The following is a 20036-nucleotide window of genomic DNA, read 5'->3' as shown; positions in this document are numbered from 1 at the left end:
GATAGAAAGGGAGGACAAAGAAACGTGGCAACGGCGCGCGTTAATTCGTCACCAACGGTAAAAAGAGATGGTTGTTACGGATGTGGCTCGATAGAACATAGGTTTCGTGCATGCCCAGATAGAAACAAGGGACGCAAATGTTTTAAATGTAATGACTACGGACACATAGCACCTTATTGTAATAAGTCGAGTCAACCAGCGGAAAATGTAACGAGCGTCAATTATCTCCACACTTTTACGGATAGAATTGCGATTAAAATAAACGGTTTATTTGTATATGCGTTATTAGATACGGGAAGCGAAATAAACTTAATCAATTCAGAGATATATAATAAGATAGGGAAACCAGCGTTATGTGAAACCGCTAGACGATTTACAGGATTAGGTAACGCGATAACAAAGCCGATAGGGAAATTTGAAGCAAATATCGATATCGAAGGCGATAAGTATGCGACGGATGTATTTGTAGTGGGCCAGAGAGTATCGGGTATAATCAAGCCGAAGATAAACAATGTAAAATAAATAGTTGAATATCGATAGCGAGAACGTCACACAAAGAAGTAGATTAAAGAAGGGAAACCAAGAGGCAGTCATCGTTTAGTAGCCGAGCAAAGAAGGCGTGTTTTTCATCACTCTGTATCTTTACTTCTTTATATTAAATATATTGCATATCCGTGAAGAGAGGTTTTTCTTTCTACATCAACCTATTAATAACACCGCGGAATTCTTTCCTTTTTACTCGTTAGATATCCTTTAGGAAGACTAACAGGAGAAGGGGAATCCCACACATATATATACCTACACATATAAAAAAAGAAAACGTAAAAACGTCGAGTGATGTGTCCCCCTTCGGATTTGTGTTGATGTTGTCTCTACTACATGTGATAAAGCACTTATGCGTAAAATACTTTTATTTTTGTATAACCTTCGTTTTACAATTAGACTAAATTAATATACATATGCAAGCTATTTTTTTGGCGCTTTTGGTACTTTCATGAAACTGCAATACACACTTTTCCTTGCATTGTTTTACCGTAAAGATTTCGTACAACGAAAAATTTCATCTGTTTATTGTAACAAACAAAATAATTGTTTTTCTTTTGATAACAAGTTAAATCACTTTATAATGATTATCGTATAAGAAAATAAAAAGAAGTTTTTTGAAATCATTTGATATTATAATTAATTATTGTATACTTTTCGAAATATACGAAGAGACAGACGAGTTTAGATTAAAGACGGCTATTCTTTTTGAAATCGGTACTTTGTACAAGTATAGGAAAGGGTTTGAATTTCATGAGAATACTTGCATTTAGGTATGACACATTCTCTCTCTCTTTTTCTCTCTTTTTCTCTCTTTTTCTTTTTGCTTTATTGTTATTTTTTCTTTTTTTTTCTTCTTTCATTCCTTCTATCTTTCTTTCCCCTTTCTCACTCGTTCGAATTTCTTTCCTTTTACATAAGGAATAGTATGTATGTTTAATGTAAATGTTTAATGTAATTTAATGTAAATTTCCTTTTACATAAGCATACATGCATAAAAAAACTTACATACATACATATGTAAATCGGTGTATATAATTAAATTTTCAACTTATTTAATACTATGCAATATTTAAATACTATTTGATTGCGTGACTAGGAAGAATCGTGGTCGATGAAATAACATACACGTTGGTTGGTTGATTTCCCCAAACGACGACTTCATTTTTTTCTTACTTGTTGTATGTTATGTTGCTGTTGGTTGTGCTGTTGGTGTGTGTGTTGCGTCGCAGCCGCTTATCATTTAATATATATGTCTATGCTTCTGTTGACGATGAAAAATGATTGATTAATTTTCTTCTTACACGTACATACTGTACGAAGAATATTATTATTTTTATGTTATTCTTATTATTATTTATTTAAAATAATGAGATTTACGTGGACAACGTGAACATATATATATATATATCAGTGGTTTCCAAACTTTTTTGTCCTATCGCGCCCTTTTTTGACAAAATATTGCTTATCGCCCCCTTCCCCCTTCGAAATACTTTGATGACCTTTTTTTTAACCTTTTTTTAATGCACACCCGCACCAATCGCCCCCCTGAACCGCTTTGAACCGCTTTATCGCCCACCAAACCCACCAGGCGCGGAGATAAGAAACAAAGAAGCTTAAATAAGGGAATTTTTTTCTAATATTTTATTATTATTGACATAGTATTGATATACCGGCATTGTTGTGTAGCGTAGTATAGCAGCGCGGGTCGGCCTCCGCTGACATTTTTCTTTTTTAGTAGTTCATTTCCCCCACCCTCAAAGTTCACCTGTGGTCGTCATCGCCCTTCTGGACCGCTTCATCGTCCACCAGGGGCGAAACCACCACTTTGGGAACCACTGATATATATCAACGTATCATTGAATTATTCTTCATACATTTTTACGTATGGATCGATTTTTCAAGTGAATAACGAATCGTATAGTTTAGTCTTTTTTCTTTTTTTTTTCATTATTATCAAGTTCAACTATCTCGATTGTTGATTCGGAGTTAAAAAAAAAAGAGGAAAAATTTGACCACGATTACGATCTAGAAAATTTTACGTCCATCGTCGTACATAATCGATCATCGTCGTTGGCATATTATTGTAGTAGTTACGTTTATTTATTTAATTATTCTTTTCTTTGATTTTTTTTTTTGCGAATTATTGCACGAGTCTCTAAACGAAAAGATCTCATTTTTGTCCTCGACAAATAATTGATAATTGACAAGAAATTGACGAAAGTTTTCTTTGTCTATTTTTTTGTTGTATTGATCGATCACGTGAATTTTTCGTAGGGATAGATATATGCATCTTTCGTTTGTCCTGCTTGTTGTTATCAGTATAATAATACGTAGAACACAAATTTTTGTTTATTGGTTGGAACAAATCGAAAAATAGAAACCGGAACTGCGTTGAAACAGCTTAATTTTCTTTGTTTTTCTTTTTTCTTCAAGGAAATATGATCATAATAAGTGTATTTTATGCAAATAATTGAGATTAAAGTAAAAAGGTTATACGTATTTACGTATATAAACAGAGGGCGAGATAAAAGTCGCTTTCATTGAAATAATTCTAAATAGATTATTTATTTTTTTTTGCATTTTTCTATACTTTTATTCGATTTCATGCAATATGCTCTCGATACAAAAAAAGAAGAAAAACGTTTAACAAGAGTACCGTTGTTATAATCACCACGTATCATTGCATTAACATAAACGAATCTCTGAGGAAAGCAACTTTTATCTTATTCCGTATATCTTATATTTTTTACATTCTTACCCCTTTCAATAATAAATAATACTTACACTTAACAGATACAAAAAAGTTTAAAAGAGACGAAATTAAAAATATTGTGCGTTCGAACGAACCTGTCTTTCGAACATACCGTCAAAATGAACAACAAAATAATTTACCAACTTTCAAGGAGTTTTTTTTTTTACAAATGGGAATCTCATAGAACATTTCAGATAGGTGCATAAGATGATAAGATATCGCTATCGTTTGTTGTTGGAGAAATACGAAGGAATAGTTTTTTTATAACGATGAATTCAAACGCATTTTTTTATCGGGGTTGCGTACAAGAAACACATTCGCGCGTTTAATTAAATTGTAGTAGCTCTGAATTCATTCTTAAAACAAGATGGACATAGTCAATGTTCCTTCTTCCCTTTTCTATTTCCTTTTCTTTTTTAAACTGAAATTATTTTTGCAAAAGCACGATTAAAAGAAGATTGAGATTTTTTTTTAATATATATTTTTCGTTTTGTATTATCCAGAAAGTCTCAATCCCTTTCTTTTTTTTCCTTTTTTACAAAATGTATCAACTTTCTTTATCTCTAATAGATATTTAAAAAAAAAAAAAAAAAAACAATTAAAAAATAAATGATACGAAAAAAATTAAATTGTTAAAAATAAAAAATATCAAATATAATACTCACGAGTCGTAATTTCTTTTTCATTTTTAAATTACTTATAATCGAATTTGACTCATCGTCGAACCTTTCGTTTAGGTGCGTTTGTTGAAATTCGTTAAATTGTTATTAACAATAATAATTTAATAAAATAACAATTAATTTTATCTTTTTTAAAAAGATAAAAGCGGGACGAAATTTGAATAGAGTGTTTTCTTTCTTTCTTCAAAAATATTTGTTTCGCGTGATTGCGCGAACTTTTTGGTTTTCTTTCTTCATTTTCCTCGTTAATTCACGCGCATGGCTTAAGGGAAGATGTTGTATGCATGTATGTATGTATGTATGTATGTATGTATGTATGTATGTATGTATGTATGTATGTATGTATGTATGTATGTATGTATGTATGTATGTATGTATGTATGTATGTATGTATGTATGTATGTATGTATGTATGTATGTATGTATGTATGTATGTATGTATGTATGTATGTATGTATGTATGTATGTATGTATGTATGTATGTATGTATGTATGTATGTATGTATGTATGTATGTATGTATGTATGTATGTATGTATGTATGTATGTATGTATGTATGTATGTATGTATGTATGTATGTATGTATGTATGTATGTATGTATGTATAATTCATGCTACACTTATATACATACATACTAATTATATACCGTTTTCAGTGTCAGAAACAGAAAGAAAGAAAAATTAAACAATTTAAGGGACTTGCTCTCTCTTTTCTCTCTTGGCATATTTTTCTTATAACAAACAATGAATGCAATTCTCTTGCATAAAATATACAAAATGAAATAAAGTAAAATAATAATAATAATAATAATATTAATAATAATAGTAATAAAAAAAAAAGAACCCATTACTTGTGGTCGTTTCACTTGACGAAATTCTTTCTACTTGGCACGGATCTCTTAAGCCGCATAGCATTTTATTACTTTTTTCTTTTTTTATGTTTTGCAAACAGGTAAAAAGCTTAGATCGTTTTTCGTATCCTCTTTCTTTTTTCATTTCCGTTCTTTTACTTCAATTTGTTCTTTTTTCTCTCTTTTCTTTTTGCTTTTTGTCTTTTCTTGTATCTTTGTCAATTTGATTAAGGAAAAATGATAATGGAAATTAAATAAGGAAAATGAATATGACTTATTGGATGTTAGAAGAATTTCGAAGCTGATTTAAAAAAAAAAAAAACTCAACGATCTCAAACCCGAACACGTTTTTCGAGCCGCATATTATTATACTCTCATACGCGACCCACAAACGCGTGTTTGAAATATGTCAATTATTAGCGAGCTGTCGAAATTCATCACAACATAATAATTATATCGTTCTAAAACGCGTAACAACAATCCGTTTTTTATGCTCGCTCGATGTTTTCTAAACAGACGCATGTACACTCACGCACACACGCACGTAACACACATACACGCACACACTCTTTTTTTTCTCTCTTTCTTTCTAAAAAAAAAACAAACATCATTTTATCGACAATATCCATTCAATACGAAGTTTTATATTTAGAATAGAATTCGTCGAATGAGTGGGGGGAACGATCAATAAACTAAAGTAATCTGTTGCAAGGAAAAACGAAAAGAAATATATATACGACACAACAAATCAAAGGAAAAAGAAAAGGAGAATTTAAAAAACCAAAAAAAAATAAAAAGAAACACAACTTTATAAGACTCTTTCGCGTATTTGACCTGACAATAAGTATCATTTGTAAAAAGTGTTTCATTGAATTATCAATATTTCGTATAAGTCAATTAGAAGAGTCTTTGATAAAGTGAAAAATGATCGATTTGATTTTTCATTAATATCTTCTTCTATTTAATTTCCACTTCAAAAATTTTACTCTCTACTACGCGCATGTTATTGATACATTGACAATTATTAATTTCATTTTGGTATCATTGTTTTGGTTTTAAAAGCGTTTGGTAGAAAAATGTTGTCCTTATCGATCTTTGCAACAACATTCTCATATTATTACATTCTCTATATATTATTTACGATAAAATTAAGGCACTTCTACGCTCAGCAAATTGTAGTCAATTTCGTTTTTACCGCTTTCTTTCCTTTTAATTTACTAACTCCTTTTTCTCTATTTCCTTTATTATTTTTTGTAATCTTTTTTTTTCTATTGATTTCTTTTTGAAAATTTCACGGTAGGAAACATTTATGTCGCGGACCTTACGCTAAAAGCTTTTTAAATAAACGATCGACAATTAGTATATTACGTTAAATCGAATGGAAATAATGAGTCTCGTATTAAAACTGAAAGGGTACCGATAAAACACCGAACGAGCGTGTCATAATTTTGAAATAGAATCGAAATTTTGTAACAGTTTCATCACACAGAACATTCACTTCTTTCTCTTTCTTTCTCTTTCTAATAAAAAAGAAAAAGAAACACATTGTTTATGTAATCGTCATTTTTCACTTTGTTATTGTCCAATTCTCATTGGATTAAATAAAAAAATTTTTTTTTACGCAATGTTATTGCAAATTTGTGGTCTCATTGATAGGCAAATACGTAGAAGAGATACTTTAATATCGTCACTTGAACTGATTAAAATGGTAAGAACTATTTTGATAAAAGATTTGAACGAATTTATAGTTAACAATTCGTCGTATGTACATCGAGCGGCACAATTGCAGGAGAATTATATACGAGAAAATACGCGTGAGTCTCTCTCTCTCTCTCTCTTTCTCTTTCTTTTTCTCTTTCTCTCATTTCACTTATTTACTCTTTCTTTCTTACACTCATTTATTCAATGACTCACTCACTCAATAATTCACTCTATCACACTTGCCTTTAATTTTCATTCTCACACGCATATACTCTATCCATCTTTCTTGTTCTCTTACGTTTTTTCTTTCCTCCTTTATCTTTATCAAAGGACTCTCCATTTTAAACATCCATTAGTTTAGATCGCGGGAGCGACTGAACTAGTCATTACGACTAGTTTGCGGTATGCGCAAGCGCCATGGGCCCAGTGAGCCTGGACCCTCTTCTCATTCGGGTACCAGCCCAATTTACAAGAGCCCTACTTGACATTTTCAAGTTTTCTGGTGCACACATACGACTCAGGCAACAAACTCTTTCTTTCTTTCTTTCTTATTCACTCACTCTCTCTCTTTCTCTCTCTCCCTTTCTTTCTTTCTCTTTCTCACTTTTTATTTCTCCAATGAACAAGAGGCGTTCGCGAACATAGAAGACGATGCGAGGGAGCGAATCTACCAGAACGAACTTGTGGGTTTTTAAACCTCGTGAAAATCATTGTGTGCTCTTTTTTTATTTGATCTCTGTTTCTTTTTCTTTTCTTTTTTGGTGTGTGTCCACATATGTAGTATGTATAGTTTTAAATTTCTTCTTGCAGAGTTTCGAATACTCGCCGTATGTTTGTAGTAGTGGTGGTTGTTGTTGTATTAGTGGTGGTGATTTTGGTATACTGGTGGGTGGTTTTAACGGGCTAATTGTATACATACGTAAATAACGTAAATAACGTTTAACGATATCATGTTTTAAATTTAACTTCTATCTTTTCTTTCTTTTCCTTTTTTTTTTCATTTTGGTTTCGTTAATTCTCGTAATCGTCAGTGTATCGATATATGGTTGTAGATGTAAAGGAGGACTGTGTCTTTGTGTAGTGTGTTCGTTTTGACAGCTTCCTCTATTCCTATGACTCCCTTCTATGATTGCATCGCCTCTAACAGGGCTATAATTGGGCCGGGCCCCGATTCGTATTTACAGATGGCATTTGAACTGCACACGGACCCAGGGTCTCACTGAGCTTGTGCACTAGGATCGCACTGCAACAGTCGCACGATCGAGGGATCACTCTTAGCACCTTCGATAAATTCTTCGAGTGACAATTTGCCGTCCTTATTTTTGTCCATTTGACGAAATATTTTGTCGGTTCTCTTCTCCGGTGTTGACTCGTCCTCTGGCATTTTCATCACGGACCCTACCATCTTGTATATTGCCTGGAAGGAGGTAATTAACTAGATATTTTTTTTGTTCTCTATCTCTTTCTCTCTCTCTCCCTCTCATCCTTTTTTTTGTTCCAATTTTAATATTCTCACCCTTACGATTCGTTGTAATAAAAACGAGCTTACCTTTTTTCTAATCACAAACGGATGTTATTCTCTTTAAAGATATAAAATAATTTGAAATAATAATTATGTGAATAAATATAAACGAGATGTTTGATATAAAGTTCGTCCACTTAAGCTATAATAATCGACCCGCTTTATAAATGGATAAATATAAGTAGGCATAGAGCAGCATAGCATGTAATATATATATATTTCTTTACATTTGCATTCCTGTTATCGATCAACTCGATGAGAGATAATTAACGTCGTGATTACTTACCGTCACGATCTCAAGCATCTCTTGTCGTGAGATATATCCATTACCGTCGAGGTCGTACATACTGAAGGCCCACTTCAATTTCTGTTCCAATTTTCCTCGGGAAGTCACGCTTAGGGCGCAAAGAAATTCTCGAAAATCGATCGTACCATCGCCATTTGCATCGAACGTTCTAAACACGTGCTCTGCAAACTGTAACAAATAATTTGCATAATAATTAACTTTCAAATATACTAGATTTATTACGATAATATCGTCTCGCATTATTAAACGATTCATTATATTCTTACTATTGCAAAAAAAATGAAAAAAAAAAAAACTTACTTTCGAGGCATCGCCGTAAGGAAAAAAGTTTCCATAAATTTTTTTAAATTCTTCCACGCTTAGATGTCCACTCGGACAATCTTTTAAAAATCCTTTGTACCATTCTTGAATTTCGGCATCTGCAAACAACAAATATCAAACACATTTTCTTAATATTATATTAAACGCATTATTTGTATTTTATATTTGTAATAAATATTTTTATTATTAAATAAAATTAATATATCATAATGTATACCTGAAAATTCTGTATTTTGTTTAAGATCTTCTAACACCTCGGGCTTTAATTTGCTATTTTGTTTCCCCATTGCTATTGAAAACGTTTGTCGAGACCACCCAATTACAAAGGACAATTTAAGATCTAACTAAGCCTAATATTCTACGAATGCCTTTAAGCACAAGAAAATTTGTGCTGTGCAGCAGACGTACCTGTAAAAAAGGAGATAAGATATTATATCACAATGATATAACTGTTACATTATTTATTTTTCTTTATTATTATTATTATTACTATTATTATTTTTTTATTATTATTATTATTATTTAATTTTTTTGGTTTATTACGTAACATCTCTTTCACGGTCATTACAGAAGGTTTAAATGAACAAAATTCAAGGTTGCCGAGAAGAATATTGTCGGCGTACACTTCGTGCCATGTTTCATAACAGTACATAGAGTACAACCACAATAATCATGCATGACAATTACAAATGATTGTTAGGTTAATATCTAAATACAGATTTAATATACATTATATGCATGTATATTCATTACAGTGACAACATATTAATATTAATATTATTATTATTAATTTTTTGTTGACTTCCGAGGAGCTAAAACATTTCCTAACGATGAGGAAAAACTTTAGCTTTTAAAATTGACTGGATCCTTACCAAACGACGTTGTTTTTCTATTTTTTTTTTCTTTTTGATAGATAATAATAATCTTTTTTCACGCTACTTACATTCTCAGCATTACGTATTATTACATTCTTTTTTCTTTTTTTGTTTATTTTTGTTTGTTAAACTAATTATAAGAAACAATACAAAGCGACTCGTGTTCGCGCTCTCATTTAAAAAGAAAAAATCTTTCTTTTTCTTCCTTTTTTTTTTAAATATTACAAAATATTTCTCAGTACATTTATTTATTCGTAGAGAATAATTATCATATCTTATAACCGATAAATCTATGTAAGCGTATTAACGTTGAATTTTCTTTTCTTTTCTTTACTTTTTTTCTCTGTCCTTTTTGTTAAGATATATCTTTCTAAAAAACACACACACGAGATAAGTAGACACGAAGTGGAGCCATTTTTGTAGATTTATTGTAATGTCAAAAATCGTCTATTTCTTCAAGCAATTTTTCGACCATTCAGTAAATATTTTTCAATTGCGATCTTCTGTTTATATAATATTTGATTGACAACAAAAATATCAGAATAAAAAAAAAATAAAAATAAAAATACGAAATAGGAGCGAACGAGAAAAGGCAGAACGAAAATAAAAAAGAATCGTTTGGTCGGGTATCGAATTCGGAGAATACGAGTTATTGTTTGTTGGTAATTAAATTAATTGTTGCGAGAAAAATTAAATAAATTAATCGGTCATTTCTTGTGATGATATCATAGATATATATATATATATATATGTATGATACCGATCAAACGAAAATTTCCACGATTGGTAGACGTGCATTATTGGTCCATTTATTGGCCTGCACAGCCGTGTTGTCCTTATGCAAATGTCCTTAAACAAATTTCATAAGTTGTCCTCGTCGCGTGGATATTATTATAATCGTTTATTACTGTTGTTTAGTAACGAAAAACCAATAATATTCAGTTTCCATCTCGATGTTCGTAAGATCCTTTAAATTCCCATTTTAAATAAAGTCCTCTCTCGCCACCGATATTTTCATATATAAATGGAATATGTATGTGTGTAGATGTGTGTGTGTGTAATTGCTGTTAATAATTATAATTGTAATATAATGCATATGTTTATATGTTATTCGTGAGAACATAATAATTTTAATAATTTTCTTGATTTTTTTTCTTTCTCGGTAAATGATATCTACGCGCGCACACACACACATACACACACATTCTCCTAACGATACGTACAAGCAATTTCGTTTAATTGATTTTATATATATATATATATATATATATATATATATATATATATATATATATATATATATATATATATTGTTACAAGTTTTATTCAATCGGCCAACAAATATACAATTAATCTAACATTTGTGCGCGTGCGGTTTTCATCGTACAAAATTAATTAATTGCAAGTCTGTCCCGAGCTAGGCATATTATTTAATTACACGCACGCATATACGCATAATCCAGGCGTATTACGTATACGTACTCTTCTCATCATCATAACACCAACGTAAGCTTTGTCGAATATCCTACAGTAAGATTTACTTCCGCATATTATACCATTGCATTACAATCCATTTTATAATAATCTATCGAACGATTTGACAAACCGTTCTGATTTCTTTCCCGTAGAAAAGAAATTATACCTTTTTTTTTTTTTTTTTTTTTTTTTTTTTTCATGGGACAGAGACAACGACACGAGTGACATTTTTCGAGAAAAAAAATCCAAAACAAAAAAAGGAATTTTTTTTTTAATTATTATTTTTATATTACTTTTTTTATATCGATTAATTTATATAAAAAATTATTGCTCAACTTAAATGCATCACTTTGACCAACGCATTAAAATCACGCGTGTCTCTCTGCCCCACGCGTTGAAGTCACGTGTGTATCCCGTAGTAATTAAATATTATCGATTTTCGAAGATGTAATTTTTACATATTTCACAAACGCACGCATCTTTTAGCTGCTGTTCATGGAGTCCCATATAATATACTTATCGAATGGATAAAAGTATCAAGATTAAAACCCTTAAGAATGATACTTGGTATCGATAACTTTGAAAAAGACACGAATAAGAGAGTAGTGAAAAGCGATTCGACTTAAGTGTTAAGGTTTTTGACAGTGTATCTCTATAGGATGATGAATAAAATTAATCATCAAATATTAGAGAAAAAATTTAATAGGCGATATTTAAAAAAATATGTTTCTTTGTCTTTTTTTTCTTTCTTTCTTTCTATTCAATTAACAAGATATTATCTCCTCGCAATTTTTTTACTTTCATGCTTGTACTAATTAAAACACATTTTTTTCTGACCATAAATAGGAACGATAAAAAGAAGAAAAAATAATAGAACTTTCGTTGTTCCTCCCTGTTTTGTTCAGGATTTTTATTTTTTATTTTTATTATTATTATCATTATCATTATTATTATTATTACCATTATTATTACCATTATGATTATTATTATTATTATTACCATTATTATTATTATTATTATATTGTTTTTTTTCTCTTCTTCTTCTGTTAAAAGGCAGCATGATTTTCCTTAGGCTTATTATACTTAGGTTTAGGCTTTGTACATGGACGAGTATGTTCAGGTTACTGTTATTACATTTGTCGTTAAGGACGATCAATTCACATTTACGATAAGAATATTTTCTTCATCTTCTTTATCATTATCTTTCTTTTTCTTTTTTTTTCTTGGACATGGAGTTTTATATTTCGGTTAACAATAAGTTAAGACATACGTTAGACGAATCGCTTGGAAATGAGAAATAAATAAACGATAGACAGACAGACAGACAGACAGACAGACAGACAGACAGACAGACAGACAGACAGACAGACAGACAGACAGACAGAGAGAGAGAGAGGGAGAGAGAGGGAGAGGGAGATAGATAGATAGACAAATAGAAAGATAGATAGTTTGATTCCCATTTGTGCCAGTTTCAAAGCAATATTTAAAAGAGTTGTTGTTTTAAAGGTCCTCAATTTAACATTTTCGTCAGTCAATGTCTTTTCTTCAATGTTTCTTTCTTATCTTTTCATTTTCTTTTAAACGAATCTTGTCTTTATGGTCGTTTATTTTCCTCGTCGTGCGTGTATACACTTCACGAGACAGATTTCAAATAAATATTATACATCATTTTTTTGGTTAGTTGGTTGAATGATTGGTTGTTATTTTATGTTAACGTTTTCGCCGTTTATCAACAAAATAAATTCTGGATTGACTTTTCACGATCGCTATTGTCATTGATTGGCTAATTTTGCCGAAGAAAGATCATACGAGAAAAATGATGTCGACATTTTATTGATAAAAGTATGCCTATGTAACGTGCGTACTGTAATTATACGCACCTCTTGTATTATACCAAGCTTTACAAATTTTCTTTTTTTGTTATGCGAAATTTAATAGTAAATCGTGAAATGTATAGAAGAATATAGAATATAGAATGTAGAAAGGTGTTCGTAATAATATTGCTTGTTTATTATATACAGGATGTCCCAAAGCAATTGACCCATTAAAATTCATATGTGCGTGATTCGAAGAAAAAAAAAATATTAGAGCAATTTGAAAAACTCGCTGTTTTGATTTTTTGTTGATATTTTCTTTTTCTTTTTTTTTAATTCAAAGAATGAAATTTAAACGTTAAAAAATAAAGAAACGTGAGTTTTTCCAATTGACCTCATATATATATGCGTGTACAGAATTTTTCTATCTTTTCATTGTTTTTATTAAATGTTTATTATAAACAATAGACATTTGGTTCGATCGCGATCCGTCAAATCAGTTGATCGATGAAAACGTCGTTCGTGTACGAGTATATTTTAGAAAAAAACGAAAAAAAAACAACTTTACCCCCGTACCCGCGTAAATATCGTATCACCGAATTCGTACGTTGATTTACAAAAAATAATAAAAAAATAGAAAAAGTAAAAATAGTAAGAAAATATACTTTCTCAAAAAGTCAGCTTCTATTCGTAAGGAAAAGGAAGCTTTTTGTAAAAAATCAATGCGTTAAAAAACAAACAAATAATAAATAAATAATGTTAAACATTTTCTGCACGCAGTATAAAAGCGTAATTACGCATTTGTTTGAAAAGAAAAACATTCTGCATATCGTTAGCTCGATTTTCTTGAACGAGACAATAGTTTAGACAGTCGTATTATTTATTTCTACCTAGAAAGAGCACCTGATAGAAGCAATCACTTATAACCGAGTATTCTGCTTCTTATAAATAATCTATTCTGTTGTGTTGTTGTTGTTTTTATCATAATTATTATTAGCTCGCGCAACATCCATTGTATACCTAATATACCAAGGTAAATGATCGCTGCGATATATAGATATATATATATAGATAATCGAGTATAAAAAAGATAATCGACGTGAGTACAAAATCGATATCGATTAAATCGATTCGTTTTTTATCGATATAATAAATGAGAAAAAAATATGTTCTCTTTTATTTTGCATATATTGGTCATGACTAAACCGAATTATCCATTTAAAATTATTAAACTATAACAATAACAGTAACAATAACAATAGTAATAATAATACTAAAATTAACAATAATAATGATAAAATTAATAATAAAAATAATAATAATAATAATAATAATAAAGATGATGATAATGATAATTATGATAGTAATTAGGCTATCTACTCTACGTAAGCCGATATCAAATTTTTGTAATAATTGTTTTTTTTTGGCTACGTCATTATTTTGAGAAAATAATTAGAATAAGAGATATGGAAAGAGAGCAACTTTCGTCGTAAAGAAGTTATTTCTTTCTCACGCATTTTTTGTTGTTGTTGTTTTTTGTTTATCTCCCCTATTCTTAACAATATATTACTTATGAATATAATCATTTTCTATACAGTCTAAAGATGTGATTGTTAAACATATGAGTTAAGTAAACGATGAAAGGCTACCGTAGACGTAAACCGATTATTTTGCTAGATACGACATTGCGACATATTTATTGCTCAGAATAATTAAAATAAAATTTACACGAATTTAAATTTACACACTATGTATAACTGACTAATTAAATTTCTTAATAATTGAATTGAACACCAAAATATATTGCCCAAGATACGTGTGTCCGTGTATATATATATATATGTACACAAATTATCAAAAAAATCATTATTGTTATAGCGATAAATTTACTATTACACATATCTATTATCTTTGTTAAAAACTTATTCGAAACTTATACATCATAGAATTATTCTAATGGAATATACCAAATTAAGCGTAAATTAGTTATGTTATTCGTTAAACGATGCGTTTAAAAAATAAAAAAAATGAATCTCAATATATATAACATCCATACGGAAGGTACATTGTTAGAGAATCTTATCAGTGACTCCTTATATTCAGTATGTTTAGAGTTAATTATCGTTCTCTTCTTTCTCTCTCTTTTTTTTATTTTTCTTACTTTCTCTCTCTCCCTCTCTCTTTCTTCCTTTCTTTTTTTTTTTCTTGAACATTTGATAAAGTATTACATATACTGAGAGATTGATTCGAATCTGAAAGCAGTGTTACACATCTTGATAATAAAGAAAAAACGTTGAAGGTACTTATAGATGGAGGACCATCTTAACAATTTGGTATCTAACGTCTAACACTGGAATTAAACTTCATTGTACCAGCGTATGTGTGTGTATGTGTGCGTGTGTGTTTAAGTTTAGGAAGAGGAGTATTTATTTAATCGATATCCTTAAAATTCCTAAGTAATTAATTAGTATATGCTTGGTATTACTATTTCGAACGCGATTGTAATATTTATCTTTTTTTTACAAGAGTAGAATCATAAGTAGAAATAGATTTCTAGATGTATTTCTCTTGTATATATATAAAAAAAAATTTATACAAAAAAAAATGTATTATTCCATTCTTAAAAAGAAGTATAAGAGTTAACAAATACATTATGGACAAATATTTTTCATTTTGATTATCCCCTGTTAGCCGATAATAACGATGAAATCAGTTTTGGGACATCCCATAAAAAAATAAAATATAGATTAGTATTGCTCCGCAGTTATATTCACGAGATTGACACAAATCTATAAGTGCGAATGAAAGAAGAAGAATAACAGCGAGAGAGAGAGAGAGAGAGAGAGAGAGAGAAAGAGAGAGAGAGAGAGAGAGAGTGAAAAAGAGAGAAAGAGAAAAAAAGAGAGATAGATAGATAGATAAATAGATAGATACATAAATAGAGACAAGCGAAACAGTATAATAATAGGAAAGATTAAGGAAAGCGAGATAAAGTTCTTTTTTTCTTGTTAGATAAAGTCGAATTTAATCCGTTATTAGCGTTACGGTATTTAATCAATTGCGTGAATTAATTATATCACTTAATTAAAGTGTAATTAACAACGACATTCGTTAACTATGACACATATATAGTCATCGATATCGAACGAACTCGTCCGGTTATATTATTCTTAACAGCTAATTAACGAAAATTTGGTGTAATAGCTTAGAATAAAGCCTTTTATTTAATATTTTATTTTATTTTTATTTTTTACTTAAACGTTCAATGAGTGCTACTATCTTTTTCTCTTTGTCTCTTTTTTCTCCCACTCTGCGATAAATTATGGTTTTATCTTGTAAAGAATTTTGAATTTCAGAATGATAATTAACAAGGAGATTATATATAAATGGCTTTCTATTACGTATAATGCACTTTAGGTTCGTTCTCTTTAAGCTTTTTACGTAATTCGTTTTAAGGGATTCTCTCTCTCTCTCTCTTTTTCTCTTGCATTTTCTTTCCCTCTCTTTCTCTCTGCTCTTCTCTTTCACTTTCAAAGAGGAAACTTATTAATTCGATTGTCAATGCTGCACTTTCTATTACGAGAAGAAGAATCACGATGTCTCGTTCTGCAATATCCTTCAGTCAGTCGTCAAAAAGTTGTGTTGTATTGTGCTAAAAGAGCAAAGCGAACATTTTAATGTGTGTGTATGTGTATGTGTGTGTGTGTCGTTTCTTTTTCTTTCGTTATTTTTTATTTATTTAATTATTTTTTATATATATATATTTCTTTTTACCCGTGAACAATATAGAAGAAGAGAAGGTGCTGTCATGTGTAAATCGATGACAGTGAGTACATTTGTGTATGTGCAAATACTTCTAATTCGTTTAAAGTTTTGTATATTGGATTTTATATTTCTTTTTCTTGTTTTTTTCTTTCCTTTTTTTTAAATTTAAATCGACATTAAATTCGCAAGAGAACGTGGATCCAGAACGACAAGAGAACAGATAATAACGGGGGTTTACCCGCTTGATTTTCTTCTCTCTCCCCCCCTCTTCTCTTTTATTTTTAATATTTTTGTTTAATTTTCGTTTATATTCTTCTCTCTTTTGGACCAGTTCACCAAATATTTATCATCTACGACAAATACGTTTTTATTATGTTCACCAATATACAAAAATTTTTTTTCTTCCGTTTTTTTTCTTCTTCCTCCCATCTTTAACACGTTACGCGCCGCAATTAGCTACCGATGACCAATAACATCTACACTCTGTAGGGATTTTCGGCTGGAGTTATTTTTTATTTATTTATTTTTTTTTTTAGATTATTTATGGTCACCGGTGACCGGCAGTAACGCAGGAACCCTACACATAATGTTTTCCGGCGTAGCGGAATTAAAGTCGTATTAGATATTTATTGTTATACGGCGCTAAACGTGTTAAATACGTATATATGTATTTATATATTTATGTATATATATAATGTAAAGGTGTTTTACATTGAAAACACGCGCGTATACCAATGAGAAAAATGTTATTCTACGACAGCTTGACGTAGCTCGTTCTAATAAAAATACAGAGTTGGTCGAATTCTATCACTAAACAGAGACCAGCCTGTTTTCTTCCCTCTTTTTCTTCTTCTTATTTTTATTATTTTTTTTCTTTTTTTTATTTTTTGGTTTTTTTCTTTTTTCCTGTTCGTTTTTTACTCCTTTACTTTTGTTAAGGAAGTACATAGCTAAAATAATATTCGAAATATTGAAATATATTCCAATCATTTGTTAATAATAATTTCTAATCGTTCACGGTATTATTTCTTTGAATTTATTTGTGTACGGAAAATAAAAAAAAAATGACGTAGGAATACATGATTAAGAGGTATTAAAAAGAAAAAGAAAAAAAGACCCGTTTGTTAACACTTACAACGTGTGCACGCGATTACTATTAAATATACGCGTCGATGATTTTTTTTCCATCGAAATTTTTGTGTAGAAATAAAAAATATTCGGCAATAATGTGTTATTAATAATGATAATAATAATAATAATAATAATAATAATAATAATAATAATAATAATAATAATAATAATAATAATATAAATAAAATTATATTCGTTCGAAAATAATAGCAATTAGAGAATCGACGAATTTTCAAATATTTTTAGCTTCATTATTTTATTCTTGATTTCAAACGATCGTGTTTCGATGATGTAAACAGAACGATCGTTTGAAATAATTCATCTAATTCGTTTATTTGCTAATACCATATTAGAGAATGTGTGTAGAGCATGTTATGTTAGTTTTTAACCTATTTGCATCCAAGCGCGGAATAATCCGCGGGCCGCGACAATTGACTATCACCAAGCGCGGAATAATCCGCGAGCCGCGACTATCTGCTATCACCGAGCGCGCGGAATAATTCGCATAAGAAGCATTTGTTTTCCTATCTGTGAGCACTTGACGGTGATACCGGTCAGTCGTCAATTGAACGTCGCTGATTTTTCAACGAGGCAGTTTGAACAGACCGATGATGCAAATCGGTTAATGGCTTTCCCTTTCCTAACATTGAAATTCCAAAAAAATAAAAACAAAAAATAAAAGAAATTAATATCCTTCCATTATTTGCATAAAAAGCAATGCGAATATTAACGATCGTTGAACTCGCAATTTCAGTCGAGTGCATTTTCGATGTTCATTTTCCTAATTCTTAAAGATTCGAATCGTTCGATAAGCCGCTAAAATTTACGGTTACGCACATTAATTACATATACAAGATGTAATTAATAAATCCTTTCTTCATAAACTACGACCACATTGGTGCGGTAACCACGACGATGATCTTAACAATTTTTTTAAAAATCTTTTCGGTCCAGTGTGAAATTCATTTATCGATTTATCGATTTAATTGATAATATATAGCAAATTAAAACGACTATTATTATTATTATTATTATTATTATTATTATTACTATTATTATTATTATTATTATTATTATTATTATTATTATTATTATTTTTTTTATGGGAGTATATCGCAACACATTTTTATTGTGTGCGTTTTGATCAATCGATTTCGCAATCTATTAGATTCGGTAATCGAATTGTTTGCTTGTTCACAGATTTTCGAGTGAGAACAAATCTTAATAATCAAGTGACAAAATATCGCATTATCAAATAACGCGATTGACTTGAAAAAGATTAACCTCAAAGTTAAGGTCATACGCTCGCAGCATATAATTATAGTTTCTTTTTTGTTATGCGCGCGCGCGCGAGTAAGTCCTTAATCTCACAAAGTATATTTCAACTTTATCATTTCTTTTCTGTCCTTTTTTTTTGTTTCTTTTTGTTTTAAATGTTTTAAATTTCCTCTATATATATATATATATATCTGTAGATTAAGTTGGAATTAAAAATTGTTAAAAGTGTTCGTAAATTATCGGTGTTCTTGACGATGATGATAAACCCCACCACCGCCTATGTCGTGACTTTCTTTTACGTGTTAAACAAAAAATATAAATCATTCGTCGTCTAATTATAGTCATAGTCATAGTCATCGTTATTGTTATATCTGGTCACATAATCTCATAAAAAGACGAAGGGTGTGAATTGCTGCGAAGCGTAGAAGACGTTGCATTGGCGACAAGTGATAATAAAACGATGGCAACTGTAATGGTGGTGGTAGTGGTAGTGGTAGTGGTAGTGGTGGTGGCGATGACGATGATATTAAGTGATGGTCGGTGGTGGTTTTGAGATAATTTAATAATGGTGTTCCGTTGATGGTGATCGCATTGTTGTTGTTGATGGTAGCAGCGGCGGCAGCAGCAACAGCAGCGGCAACAGCAACAACAGCAACGACAGAGATTGTAAAAATATAGTGACGGTAGTAATAATTATTTCATTATTCCAGAAATCCGTCATAAAAATCGGTCAAAACGCATGTCAATGAATTTTCTGATTTATTTTGGCCAATCAGATTAAGGAGCCAACATTTTGGATAATTCTTCGTCTTGAAGGCAACCCTTGAGAAATTCTTCTTGCGTCAATTGGCCATCATGATTTTCATCCATTTTAGCAAATATATTTTTAGTTCTTTCTTCGGCGCTGTCCGCTGGCCTGTTGCTCGAACATGCACCTAGCATATCGTATATTGCCTGAAACACGCAATATCTCATCGTTATTTCGCTATAAAATATGAACCAACATAAATAAAAAAG

At 30.4% G+C, this 20036-nt stretch overlaps 2 protein-coding genes across 8 annotated transcripts in view; both read right to left on the bottom strand.

The window, feature by feature from the left end:
* Positions 1 to 4667: 4667 nt before the first annotated feature.
* The window catches only part of Nca (neurocalcin homolog), a 33559-nt gene continuing 18190 nt past the window's right edge, over positions 4668 to 20036 (bottom strand). For all 3 annotated transcript variants that reach the window (XM_015324262.2, XM_089175294.1, XM_015324263.2), the window contains exons 2-5: positions 8898 to 9088; positions 8660 to 8778; positions 8339 to 8527; positions 4668 to 7947 (exon numbers count right to left, since the gene is read on the bottom strand). In XM_015324262.2, the coding sequence (XP_015179748.1) occupies positions 7747 to 7947; positions 8339 to 8527; positions 8660 to 8778; positions 8898 to 8967 (579 nt within the window). In that variant the 5' untranslated portion in view covers positions 8968 to 9088 and the 3' untranslated portion in view covers positions 4668 to 7746. The remainder of the gene's footprint in view (positions 7948 to 8338; positions 8528 to 8659; positions 8779 to 8897; positions 9089 to 20036) is intronic.
* Positions 9127 to 20036, bottom strand: part of LOC107068143 (neuronal calcium sensor 2) — a 29098-nt gene continuing 18188 nt past the window's right edge. For all 5 annotated transcript variants that reach the window (XM_015324269.2, XM_015324264.2, XM_089175295.1 and 2 more), the window contains one exon: positions 9127 to 19973. In XM_015324269.2, coding sequence (XP_015179755.1) covers positions 19797 to 19973 — 177 coding nt within the window. In that variant the 3' untranslated portion in view covers positions 9127 to 19796. The remainder of the gene's footprint in view (positions 19974 to 20036) is intronic.

The sequence above is a fragment of the Polistes dominula genome, unplaced genomic scaffold, assembly GCF_049000335.1.
Source record: "Polistes dominula isolate Pdom_NZ unplaced genomic scaffold, Pdom_raw_medaka contig_82, whole genome shotgun sequence".
Lineage (NCBI taxonomy): Eukaryota > Metazoa > Arthropoda > Insecta > Hymenoptera > Vespidae > Polistes > Polistes dominula.
Note: the sequence above shows the minus strand (reverse complement) of the source record. Positions and strands in the feature narration are given on the sequence as shown.